This window comes from Stenella coeruleoalba, assembly GCF_951394435.1.
Source record: "Stenella coeruleoalba genome assembly, chromosome: 12".
NCBI classification, from domain to species: Eukaryota; Metazoa; Chordata; class Mammalia; order Artiodactyla; family Delphinidae; genus Stenella; species Stenella coeruleoalba.
Window position 1 is genome coordinate 63,814,099 of NC_137158.1, and position 13,557 is coordinate 63,827,655.

At 39.4% G+C, this 13,557-nt stretch overlaps 1 protein-coding gene across 2 annotated transcripts in view; it reads right to left on the reverse strand.

The window, feature by feature from the left end:
- The window catches only part of MAP3K5 (mitogen-activated protein kinase kinase kinase 5), a 213,382-nt gene that overhangs the window by 74,807 nt on the left and 125,018 nt on the right, over positions 1 to 13,557 (reverse strand). For both annotated transcript variants that reach the window (XM_079938911.1, XM_079938910.1), the window contains exon 10: positions 11,294 to 11,447. In XM_079938911.1, the coding sequence (XP_079795037.1) occupies positions 11,294 to 11,447 (154 nt within the window). The remainder of the gene's footprint in view (positions 1 to 11,293; positions 11,448 to 13,557) is intronic.

Genomic DNA, 13,557 nt, shown 5'->3' on the forward strand with positions numbered 1-13,557 from the left:
AGAATTCTTGGTCAGGCTCTAGCTATGAAAATAAGATGACATGTATCAAAATAAACACACAGTAAGAGCCCACTGGGGAACATAGTCTGATTCAGAAACATATTGTGTGAATCAAGGTCCAAATTCCCATCAACAGCTAAGTGGCACCAGTGAATAATAATGAAGATCATTAATATTCAATCTGAATTTGGCAGAAATGGTGCTCTCAAATCTGAGTATCCCAGTGTTTGTGAAATTAAAACGAATAATAGGGAATAAAAGGTGGGTTTCCCAAAATCGCACCCAAGTCACTCCGCTGACAATGAGAACATACCTTGTTCCCTAATGACGTGGCCTGCTATCTAACATTAGAAAAGCAGAGCACAGGTTATCTCCTGTCTTCTTAAATGATGGTGGTATTGTCTCAAATATTTCTAATAGATATAATATGAACTATGTGTTTCTTATCTTGAGATACGGAATAAAAAACTGGTTGAAATTATTATTCTCTAATGCTCGCTGAGCCCTTTGAACTGGCCTTGAAACGACAAAATGTGAAGAATTTGTAGCACGTATTGTGGATGTCACAGAAAGCCTGAGAAAAGACAAGAAAAAAGGAGGCAATTTGACAAAACCAGCTAGATACAACTTGCTAGAGAGTATACACATTCTTGCTTTTAGTTTCTAGTCTTTTATATCGGTTAACATTACAAGTAACGGCTAACTTCTGAAGTGTGAATGAAGGAAGACAGCAAGGCCTGTGAACTCTAAAGAGCAGATATTAAGTAGAGGTACATATCTAAGCTCCTATAGCGTCTGTGAAAACACCACCTCCTCTTCTTCTTGCCTGACATTAAGTGATGGGTTGATGGTCTCCAATGTAGGAAGGAAAGAAAATATACACAGAAGAGAGGTCAGGAAAAAGAATAAATCAACCTGAACTCAAATAATAATAAATGATGGGACCTTTCATTTCCCAAAGAAACTTTTGCCTCTTTTCTTTTGCCCAGGGTCACACTTATTTCTTGGAAGCATGAGAATGGATATGGTAGTGAGATAAACGAAGACAATTAAATTAAATATTTTCTTTTTTTTTGTATTTTATTTTTACACAGCAGGTTCTTATCTTTTTTACATATATTAGTGTATAAATGTCAACCCCAATCTCCCAATTCATCACACCACCACCACCACCACCCCACCCTGCTTTCCCCCCTTGGTGTCCATATGCTTCTTCTCTACATCTGTGTCTCTATTTCTGCCCTGCAAACCGGGTCATCTGTACCATTCTTCTAGGTTCCACATACATGCGTTAATATACGATATTTGTTTTTCTCTTTCTGATTTCACTCCGTTTGACAGTCTCTAGATTTATCCACATCTCAACAAATGGCCCAATTTCATTCCTTTTTATGGCTGATTAATATTCCATTGTATATATGTACCATATCTTCCTTATCCATTCGTCTGTCGATGGGCATTTAGGTTGCTTCCATGACCTGGCTATTATAAATAGTGCTGCAATGAACATTGGGGTGCGTGTGTCTTTTTTTTTTTTTTTTTTGCGGTACGCGGGCCTCTCACTGTTGTGGTCTCGCCTGTTGTGGAGCACAGGCTTCGGACGCGCAGGCTCAGCGGCCATGGCTCATGGGCCCAGCCGCTCCGCAGCATGTGGGATCTTCCTGGACCGGGGCACGAACCCGTGTCCCCTGCATCAGCAGGCGGACTCTCAACCACTGCATCAAAAGGGAAGCCCACATGTGTCTTTTGGAATTACGGTTTTCTCTGGGTATATGCCCAGTAGTGGGAATGCTGGGTCATATGGTAATTCTATTTTTAGTTTTTTAAGGAAGCTCCATACTGTTTTCCATGGTGGCTGTATCAATTCACATTCCCACCAACAGTGCAAGAGGGCTCCCTTTTCTCCACATCCTCTCCAGCATTTGTTGTTTGTAGATTTTCTGATGATGCACAATCTAACTGGTGTGAGGTGATATACCTCATTGTAGTTTTGATTAGCATTTCTCTAATAATTAGTGATGCTGAGCAGCTTTTCATGTGCCTCTTGGCCATGTGTATGTCTTCTTTGGAGAGATGTCTATTTAGGTCTTCTGCCCATTTGTTAATTGGGTTGTTTGTTTTTTTAATATTGAGCTGGATGAGCTGTTTATATATTTTGGAGATTAATCCTTTGTCCATTGATTCATTTGCAAATATTTCTCCTATTCAGAGGGTTGCCTTTTCGTCCTGTTTATAGTATCCTTTGCTGTGCAAAAGCTTTTAAGTTTCATTAGGTCCCATTTGTTTATTTTCGTTTTTATTTTCATTTCTCTATGAGGTGGGTCAAAAAAGATCTTGCTGTGATTTATGTCAAAGAGTGTTCTTCCTATGTTTTCCTCTAAGAGTTTTATAGTGTCCGGTCTTACATTTAGGTCTTTAATCCATTTTGAGTTTATTTTTGTGTATGGTGTTAGGGAGTGTTCTAATTTCAGTCTTTTACATGTACCTGTCCAGTTTTCCCAGCACCACTTATTGAAGAGTCTGTCTTTTCTCCATTGTATATCCTTGCCTTCTTTGTCATAGATTAGTTGACCCAAGGTGTGTTGGTTTATCTCTGGGCTTTCTATCCTGTTCCATTGATCTTCCTGTTTTTGTGCCAGTACCATACTGTTTTGATTACTGTAGCTTTGTAATATAGTCTGAAGTCAGAGAGTCTGATTCCTCTGGCTCCGTTTTTTCCCCTCAAGACTGTTTTGGTTATTCAGGGTCTTTTGTGTCTCCATACAAATTTTAAGATTTTTTGTTCTAGTTCTGTAAAAAATGCCATTGGTAATTTGATAGGGATTGCATTGAATCTGTAGATTGCTTTGGGTAGAATAGTCATTTTCACAATATTGATTGTTCCAATTCAAGAACATGGTATATCTCTCCATCTGTTGGTATCATCTTTAATTTCTTTCATCAGTGTTTATAGTTTTCTGCATACAAGTCTTTTGTCTCCCTAGGTAGGTTTATTCCTAGGTATTTTATCCTTTTTGTTGCAGTGGTACATGGGAGTATTTCCTTAATTTCTCTTTCATATTTTTCATCATTAGTGTATAGGAATGCAAGAGATTTCTGTGCATTAATTTTGTATCCTGCAACTTTACCAAATTCATTGATTAGCTCTAGTAGTTTTCTGGTGGCATCTTTAGGATTCTCTATGTATACTATCATGTCATCTGCAAACAGTGACAGTTTTGCTTTTCCTTTCCAATCTGTATTCCTTTTATTTCTTTTTCTTCTCCGATTGCCGTGGCTAGGACTTCCAAAACTATGTTGAATAATAGTGGCAAGAGTGGACATCTTTGCCTTGTTCCTGATCTTAGAAGAAATGCTTTCATTTTTTCACCATTGAAAATGATGTTTGCTATGGATCTGTCATATATGGCTTTTATTATGTTGAGGTAGGTTCCCTCTATGTCCACTTTCCGGATAGTTTTTATCAAAAATGGGTGTTGGGACTGCCTTGGTGGTGCAGTGGTTAAGAATCCACCTGCCAATGCAGGGGGGCACGGGTTCGAGCCCTGGTCTGGAAAGATCCCACATGCCAAGGAGCAACTAAGCCTGTGCGCCATAACTACTGAGCCTGCGCTGTAGAGCCTGTGAGCCATAACTACTGAAGCCCGTGCGCCTAGAGCATGTGCTCTGCAACAAGAGAAGCCACTGCAATGAGAAGCTTGTGCACCACAACGAAGAGTAGCCCCCGCTCACCGCAACTAGAGAAAGCCCACGCACAGGAGCAAAGATCCAACGCAGCCATAAATAAATAAATTTATTTTTTAAAAAATGGTGTTGAATTTTCTCAAAAGCTTTTTCTGCATCTATTGAGATGATCATATGGTTTTTATTCTTCAGTTTGTTAATATGCTGTATCACATTGATTGATTTGCATATATTGAAGAATTCTTGCATCCCTGGGTTAAATCCCACTTGGTCATTGTATATGATACTTTTAATGTGTTGTTGGATTCTGTTTCCTGGTATTTTGTTGAGGATTTTTGCATCTATATTACTCAGCAATATTGGTCTGTAATCTTCTTTTCTTGTAGTATCCTTGTCTGGTTTTGGTATCAGGATGATGGTGGCCTCGTAGAATGAGTTTGGGAGTGTTCCTTCCTCTGCAATTTTTTGGCGTTTGAGCAGGATGGGTGTTAATTCTTCTCTAAATGTTTGATAGAATTCACCTGTGAAGCCATCTGGTCCTGGACTTTTGTTTGTTGGAAAATTTTTGATCACAGTTTCAATTTCAATACTTGTGACTGGTCTGTTCATGTTTTCTATTTCTTCCTGGTTCAGTCTTGGAAGGTTATACCTTTCTAAGAATTTGTCCATTTCTTTCAGGTTGTCCATTTTATTGGCATAGAGCTGCTTATAGTAGTCTCTTAGGATGCTTTGTATTTCTGCGGTATCCGTTGTAACTTCTCCTTTTTCATTTCAAGTTTTATTGATTGAGTCCTCTCCCTCTTTTTCTTGATGAGTCTGGCTAAAGGTTTATCAATTTTGCTTCTCAGTGAGCCAGCTTTTAGTTTTGTTGATCTTCGGTATTGTTATTTTGTTTCTATTTCATTTATTTCTGTTCTGATCTTTATGGTTTCTTTCTATCTACTAACTTGGGGTTTTGTTTGTTCTTTCTCTAGTTCCTTTAGGTGTAAGGTTAGATTGTTTATTTGAGATTTTTCTTGTTTCTTGAGGTAGGATTGTATTGCTATAAACTTCCCTCTTAGAACTGCTTTTGCTGCATCCCATAGGTTTTGGATCGTCGTGTTTTCGTTGTCATTTGTCTCTAGGTACTGTTTGATTTCCTCCTTGATTTCTTCAGTGATCTCTTGGTTATTTAGTAACGTATTGTTTAGCCTCCATGTGTTTGTGTTTTTTGTGTTTTCTTCCCTGTTATTCATTTCTAATCTCATAGCGTTTTGGTTGGAAAAGATGCTTGATATGATTTCCATTTTCTTAAATTTACCAAGGCTTGATTTGTGACTCAAGGTGTGATCTATCCTAGAGAATGTTCCATGTGCACTTGAGAAGAAAGTGTAATCTGCTGTTTTCGGATGGAATGTCCCATAAATATCAATTAAATCTATTTGGTCTATTGTGTCATTTTAAGCTTGTGTTTCCTTATTAATTTTCTGTCTGGATGATCTGTCCATTGGTGTAAGTGAGGTGTTAAAGTCCCCCACTACCACTGTGTTACTGTCAATTTCCTCTTTTATAGGTGTTAGCATTTGCCTTACATATTGAAGTGCTCCTAAGTTGGGTGCATATATATTTATAATTGTTGTATCTTCTTCTTGAATTGATCCCTTGATCATTATGTAGTGTACTTCCTTGTCTTTTGCAACATTTTTATTTTAAAGTCTCTTTTATCTGATATGAGTATTGCTACTCCAGCTTTCTTTTGATTTCCATTTGCATGGAATATCTTTTTCCATCCCCTCACTTTCAGTCTATACGTGTTCCTAGGTCTGAAGTGGGTCTCTTGTAGACAGCATACATATGGGTCTTGTTTTTGTATCCATTCAGTGCACCTGTGTCTTTTGGTTGGAGCATTTAATCCATTCACATTTAAGGTAATTATCCATATGTATGTTGCTGTTACCATTTTCTTAATTGTTTTGGGGTTGTTTTTGTAAGTCCTTTTCTTCTCTTGTGTTTCCCACTTAGAGAAGTTTCTTTAGCATTTGTTGTAGAGCTGGTTTAGTGGCGCTGAATTCTCTTATCTTTTGCTTGTCTGTAAAGCTTTGGACTTCTCCATCGAATCTGAATGACAGCCTTGCCAGGTAGAGTAATTTTGGTTGTAGGTTCTTCCCTTTCATCACTTTAAATATATCGTGCCACTCCCTTCTGGCTTGTAGAGTTTCTGCTGAGAAATAAGCTATTAACCTTATGGGAGTTTCCTTGTATATTATTTGTCATTTTTCCCTTGTTGCTTTTAATAATTTTTCTTTAATTTTTGTCAGTTTGATTACTATGTGTCTTGGCGTGTTTCTCCTTGGGTTTATCCTGCCTGGGACTCTCTGCACTTCCTGGACTTGGGTGACTATTTCTTTTCCCATGTTAGGGAAGTTTTCAACTATAATCTCTTCAAATATTTTCTCGGGTCCTTTCTCTGTCTCTTCTCCTTCTGGGACCCCTATAACGCAAATATTGGTGTGTTTAATGTTGTCCCAGATGTCTCAGGCTGTCTTCATTTCTTTTCATTCTTTTTTCTTTATTCTGTTCTGCAGCTGTGAATTCTACCATTCTGTCTTCCAGGTCACTTATCCGTTCTTCTGCCTCAGTTATTCTGCTAGTGATTCCTTCTAGTGTCTTTTTCATGTCATTTATTGTACTCTTCATCTCTGTTTGTTCTTTAATTCTTCTGGTTTTTTTTCTTTAATTCCTCTAGGTCTTTGTTAAACATTTCTTACATCTGCTTGATCTTGTCCTCCATTCTTTTTCCGAGGTCCTGGATCATCCTCACTATCATTATTCTGAATTCTTTGTCTGGAAAGTTGCCTGTCTCCACTTCATTTAATTGTTTTCCTGAGGTTTTATCTTGTTCCTTCCTCTGGTACATAGTCTTCTGCCTTTTCATTGGCTATCTTTCTGTGAATGTGGTTTTCATTCTACAGACTGCAGGACTCTAGTTCTTCTTGCTTCTGCTGTGCCCTCTGGTGGATGAGGCTATCTAAGAGGCTTGTGCAAGCTTCCTGATGGGAGGGACTGGTGGTGGGTAGAGCTGGGTGTTGCTCTGGTGGGCAAAGCTCTGTAAACCTTTAATCTGCTTGTCTGCTAATGGGTGGGGCTGAGTTCCCTCCCTGTTGATTGTTTAGCCTGAGGAACCCAGCACTGGAGGCTACAGGCTCTTTGGTGGGGTTCATGGCAGCCTTGAGGAGGGCTCCTGCCAAGGAGTACTTCCTGGAACTTCTGCCAGTGTCCTTGCCCTCATGGTGAGACAAAGCCACCCCCCTCCTCTGCAGGAGACCCTCCAACACTAGCAGGTATGTCTGGTTCAGTCTCCTATGGGGTCACTGCTCCTTCCCCCTGGGTCCTGATGCACACACTACTTTGTGTGCCCTTCAAGAGTAGAGTCTCTGTTTCCCCCAGTCCTGCTGAAGTCCTGCAATCAAATCCCGCTAGCCTTCAAAGTCTGAAGTCTGTCTCATATGCTTTCATTACCAGACTAGATCCAACAATAATATTTGTCCATATAGGCCAAGAAATAGTTATTTCAAACTGACATTGGATCACCCTTCGAACCCTTAAACTAACACTTAGCTGCAAAATAGATTACTTCTCAATAATATTCACACCAGTAGCATTATTTGTTACGTGGTCCATTATGGAGTTCTCAATATGATACATACACTCAGATCCCTACATTAACTGGTTCTTCAAAGGAATCTGGGAACTCCTTCTCCTGTTGCTGGACCCCCAGGTTGGGAAGCCTGACGTGGGGCTCAGAACCTTCACTCCAGTGGGTGGGCTTCTGTGGTATAACTGTTCTCCGGTTTTTGAGTCACCTACCCAGCAGTTATGGGATTTGATTTTACTGTGATTGCGCCCCTCGTACAGTCTCATTGTGGCTTCTCCTTTGTCTTTGGATGTGGGGTATCTTTTTTTTGGTGAGTTCCAGTGTCTTCCTGTTGATGACTGTTCAGCAGTTAATTGTGATTCTGGTGCTTTCGCAAGAGGGAGTGCTCGCACGTCCTTCAATTCTGCCATCTTGACCCAATCTCCCCTAAATATTTTCTAATATAAGTAACCTGGTCAAACCCACTTCCAAAGAAGGATAAGGTAATCACCCCAATCAAGACCTATCACAGCCTTCACAAGTGTGAGCTACAGAAGCTGCTACTCTAAGGACACGAAGAGTTATGGTGACTGACGCAGAACCACAGGCACTAGAAGCTTGCCTTTCTCTATGCAGTAGAGCATGGGCAGCAAATTCCAGTGATTTCAGGGAGTGAGTGGAAAAGGTGAGTGAGTGAAGCAGGATGAATGGGACTGTAATTGACGTCTTAAATGGTAGCATCCAGTTGGCTCAGGAGATTGCTGCTTTGGGAGAATGCAGTTATGAATTCCTCATCCCTTTAATTTTTCAAGAGTAGTTAAAGATCTGGAATTTTATGTGAATTCTCCTTATTTTTCATTTGACGTTTTATAAACTTTATTTTTCAGCTGAAATACTCCACCTTTCCATCCATTTTGTCCATCTTTTCCTTTATCTTCCTTAAAATCATATTATACTTATGTGACGTCCTTACCTGGGAACTACAACATGAGAATCACCTTGGGGAATACCTCTATTGCCTGGTTTTAGCTCTTATTATGTCACTTTTTCCTGCCCCTTAGAACGTCTAGTAATCTTTAATACATCTGAATGACACATTGCAGAGGCTCAGGATAATATCTTTCCAAAGTTTTTGTGTTTTTGGTTTTTTTTCACCTACATAACAGTTAAATTATCAGTGTATGATCTGGATCTTATCAAGGCATACTTTTATTGCAGCTTTGTTTTAGTTTTGCCTTTACTTGTAAAGCATGGGCTCTATACTCTCAACTAGATGCTTTGTGGACCACAGTCTGGGCTCAAAGTCCAACAACTTATCCCTGCATTATTTATTCTCTGGAATATCTGTAGACTTGTCAGCCTTCCAAAAGATGCTCTCTGCCACTTCTGGTCCTGATCTCCTAATCAGCAAGGGAACTTACCTTGATAAAGTTTATTTAAGCCATGTAGGTTTCATCCAAAACCCAATTTTAATCAAATATTGGGACTGGAACTTGTGTTTATTCAGGACATGCTTACTCCTCGTTCACATCATCGAGGAGGTGCCCTAGGGCTCAAGAGAAATACGCAGGCAGAATCCTGGGGCTCACTTGTCAAGGCACCCCTTCTCCAACACCCTGTCCCTCATATTCCAGCTGTCTTAGGATCCTGAACACTGATCCCTGCCAGTGCTGCCCAGGGAGAAGCCACCTCCTTGGGCTGCAGCCAGAAAAATGACCTTAGTGAAAAAAGAGGAGGTGAAGGTGGGACTCAGCTCTAGTACCTCCCCTCTCAAGGATGGCAGCCCTCACATGATTGCTGTTTAATGCCTGCAAACAGTTGTTTTATATATTTTGGTGGTTTCCTTTGATAAGTTGTAAAATGTGCTTTCCCAAGAAGAGATTATCTCAGATTTACAGCGATTTATAGCAGTATCAAGACCATTTACTCCCTCACAGCCAGCACAGAAGGTTCAACTCTCTTCATTTTTAAATGTTGGCAACAAATTCTTCTCTTTTTTTTTAAATCACTGAGTGGTCTTTTAAACATATGAACTTAATTATGTGCATAAACTCACGCATAATAAGAGAAATACTAACTCAAATGACCCCAATATGCCATTTTTTATCTATACGTTTAGCAAAAGTACAAACCTGATAAATACACTTGTTTGGAGAAACTTTGTGAAAGCAGGTAGTTTCATGTATTGCCAGTGGGAATGTCAACTGATATCATCCCTACAGAAGGCAACATGCAATATGAATCTATTCCACTTCTGGGAATTTATCCTATACATATATTTGCACACATGCAAAATGGCAGAGGTACAATGGTGTCTTGTCTTGTGTTAATTTGCATTTTTTGGCTACCTAGTGAGGTTAATTACCTTTTCATAGGATTTGACCATTTTTCTGTTTCTCTTGCTTATCAGTCTGTAGGAGTTGTTTTTGTTTGTTTGTGTTTGTTTTGTTTTTTTGCATATTTGACAAATTGATCCTTTTGCAGCACTAGTATTAAATATTCTCTCCCTACCTAGCATTTGCCATGTTTATGGTGGATTTTTTTTTAAGGTGAACAAAAACTTGAATTTTTAATGAAACCAAATTGGTCAATGTTTGCCTTTGGGGCTTATAGGTCCCTTTCTGGCTTAAGAAAGCCTCTCTTTCCTGGAGTATATACCTATATTCTCCTAGCTTCTCTCTTATTATTTTCTGGTTTTATTTTTTTTTTATATTCACCTTATGACAGACTAATTCATGTTAAAGTAATTTAAATTAGCTCAGAATAGCTGATATGAGTGGTTTCCTCTCATAGCCAACCTTCTTAGTCCAGCAACAGTTGATTAAATACTTCAGTTCTGTGCTGTCTTCTTTCACTACCACATTTACTACCATCAGAGCACCAGCTAAAGGCAAGCTGCCAGCTCACTCTGAGATAAGTATTTTCCTAGACTACACATTATCTAGGCTAGAAAATAGAGTGAAGTGTTTTAGTTTGAAAGGTTTTTCAACTAAAGATCCTGCTGAGCTTACGGCTTCATCTGGAAGCAAGAGTAAAGGAAGAGAGTTAATGCCAGTGATGGATTTAATTAAATGAAACATTTGATCCTACCAACAAGAACTAGAAAACAAGATTTTATAAAAAGAATTGAAAAAAAAAATTGAGAGTTGTCACCACCTCTGAGTATGAAAGACTGAGACAAAGAGAGCTAAAAACAGAGAGATTTATGGCATCACTTTGACATGGGAAGAGATCTGTGTACACAGTCAGTTGCCAGTACTTCTTGAATTGGATACTAAAGCTATATTGCTTTGGATGGTATTCCAAGAACTATCAGTATGGGGATGGCATCAGCTGAGATGGACAATATATTTTTAAAGTGTATGTGCATGTGTGTGTGTGTGTGTGTGTGTGTGTGTGTGTGTGTGATACATTTAAATATGTAAATTTGATAGAGACTAGCCAAAATGAGTTGCAGACCAGAACCTATAAGGCATCATTTCCCATCCTCTAAAGCACTGTAAAAAGTGACTGGGGACACCGCATCTAACTCTGACCCACATGGGTAGTAAGTGGTAGTGATGGAGTAACAATGCAGGTGAGCCTGACACTTTTCACCACAATAATGTTGATGATATTGATGTTGACAATGTCAACAAAACTGTAGTATGAATGAAAACCAGCCATTCATCTGGTCTGAAGAGATATCTTGACTTCCTGAGCTAAGAGATAATCTTTTCTTGGGGAAGCACATGTTACAACTTATCAAAGGAAACCAACACGTTTCATGGAAAAAGCATGAAAATGTATCTTATTTCTCGATTGTGAGAAGTTATTTTAAAAAGTAAGCTAAAGCAAACCAATTTGTAGAAAATAAATATATTAACCAGATGACCATTTTCTTTTTAGGGCATGAAAACCAGCACATTAATACAGTCACAATCACAAGTCCAAGGTGTTCTTCAAATAAAGGAAACAAAACATAAATGTCCTTAGAGTTAAGTGAAGAGTACTTACTGGAAACCTAACTACAGTGACATCTGTCTTTGTGGCCTCAACCAGGAAATCCATCCAGAAGTCCACAAGTTCCTGCTTGGCCATGGGCTGTTCTGAAGTCAGTTTCACAAAATGCTTATATATCAAAATCGTCTCTACAATAGACTTGAGGTACCTAAAAAAATCAAAAGATATAAGACACATAATAGGCAAATGTAGAACCACCTGTTCCATCTATCCCAGTCTTACTCTGTAAATGTAATTTAAATACGGCATTAATAATTATGCATGCCAAGTCACTAAACTTTATTATTTGTTATATGTCATGTACTATCACATGTTATCTCACTTAAATCTCACAAAAATTCAGTAAAGTAGGCCATTTTACCTCCATTGTAAAGATGAGGAAACTGAGGTTTAGACAGCTTAAGTAACTTGGACTAAACAATACACCTACTTAAAACATGACTTTTAAAGTAATGCCTATTCTATTCAAGAAAGTGGTTAATGCATTTGTTTTAAAATATGCTCCCTTGAGAGAGCTTTTCTAAGTAGACCGATCATAAGGGATATTATTTTGCTCTAAAGTAACTCAGCTCATATATATTATACAAATATCCTCAAACCTTAAGACAGATGGTGCCTCAAAGGAAAAAGTCAAGAAAAAATGAGGAGCAAGATAATTATATGAGATAATGGGTAAGCAAGCACTTTGTAAACTATAGACATGGACGTTAACATTAAGCTAATGGAAACAAAGCATTGTTTTGTGGTTGTTATTACTATTGCATAAAATAACGTCTGTTTTCTTGTCAACAGAGGCCGAGACACCTCAGACCAAAGCTCTTTATAAACATGCTTCAGTCTCCTCTTCAGCCGTCATCGGAATGGTCACATAAAGAAATAACCAACTTGGCTGCATGTAAACGTGTGCATTTATTGGTTCAGTTATTTTCATGCCATTTGCTGAATGCCTGCCGTCGACATGCTACTGACAGTACAGCCCTGTCCTCAAGCTGCACATGGTGTTGAGGAGACAGAAATGTAACAGGTATTACAGCACCATGAAATAAATGCCCACAGAGCTGTAACTCACAGAGATACGACTAACAAAAGTCATACAGTCAGTATCAATAGAGATATGACTGAAGAACGACGGAAACACGAAAGAAGAAAATTTCCGGAGATGAAAGAATCACAGTGTATGTAACAGCATCCACCATCGTCTCTCTGGGTGTGGGGAAGGGCTTTAGGCCAGCATGTGATTTATGAGCTGATGTGATTCGTGAGTGTTCCCCAGGTGGAGAAGAGGGCTGGAAGACGATGCTCAGTGTGTGCTGAGACACAATGGCATGACGTCAGAAACTGGCACGTTCAGAGTAAATAGAGAGCAGCATAAACCTAGGGGTGTGACAAGAGCTGAGGTTTAATGACTAAGGGCAAACCTTGTTTGCCACGCCAAGGAGGTGGACTTTATCCCTTAGGCTGTGGGGAGGCATTAAACTACGCTGATTTAAAGATTTCAGTGGAGGGGAAGGGTCAAACATGCATTTTAGAAAGATCACTATGAGAGCAATGCTGGGGAGGATTTGCTAATAAAGGAGATCTGAATGTGAGGAAATGCTTTAAGAATCCATGAAGGTCTACCATGGTGGGAATTTCCTCAAATGGTCCCTCGTGGCCTGAGCTCTGGGCGCTCTGAGCTTTTCTTGATATCACAGTTAACCTTTAAAAGTCTTTACAGCTAATGGTCAATCATTACATGTGATGCACGATAAAATTAGCATTCAAAAACAGTCCTGGGCTTCCCTGGTGGCGCAGTGGTTGAGAGTCTGCCTGCCGATGCAGGGGACACGGGTTCGTGCCCCGGTCTGGGAAGATCCCACATGCTGCGGAGCGGCTAGGCCCATAAGCCATGGCCGCTGAGCCTGCGCGTCCGGAGCCTGTGCTCCGCAACGGGAGAGGCCACAACAGTGAGAGGCCCGTGTACCACAAAAAAAAAAAAAAAAAAACAGTCCTAAATGCAGATGGAATTTTGTTTTCATCTCTCCAATTACCACATCCATAGTGATGAGACTTGGGTACATCCCAAGAAAAATTTGAAATTAGAAAAACACATATAATATAGGAAACATCTAAATGTGTCAGTAAACCCTGAGTAAAAAGAAGTGAAAAGCAAGAATGAGAATTCCAAAAGTGAGATTAGATCATGAAGGAAACAAAGGGCACATGTTTGGAGCGGAGGCTGGGAAGGCTGAGATGGAAGCTTGTGAATCTGCTGATTA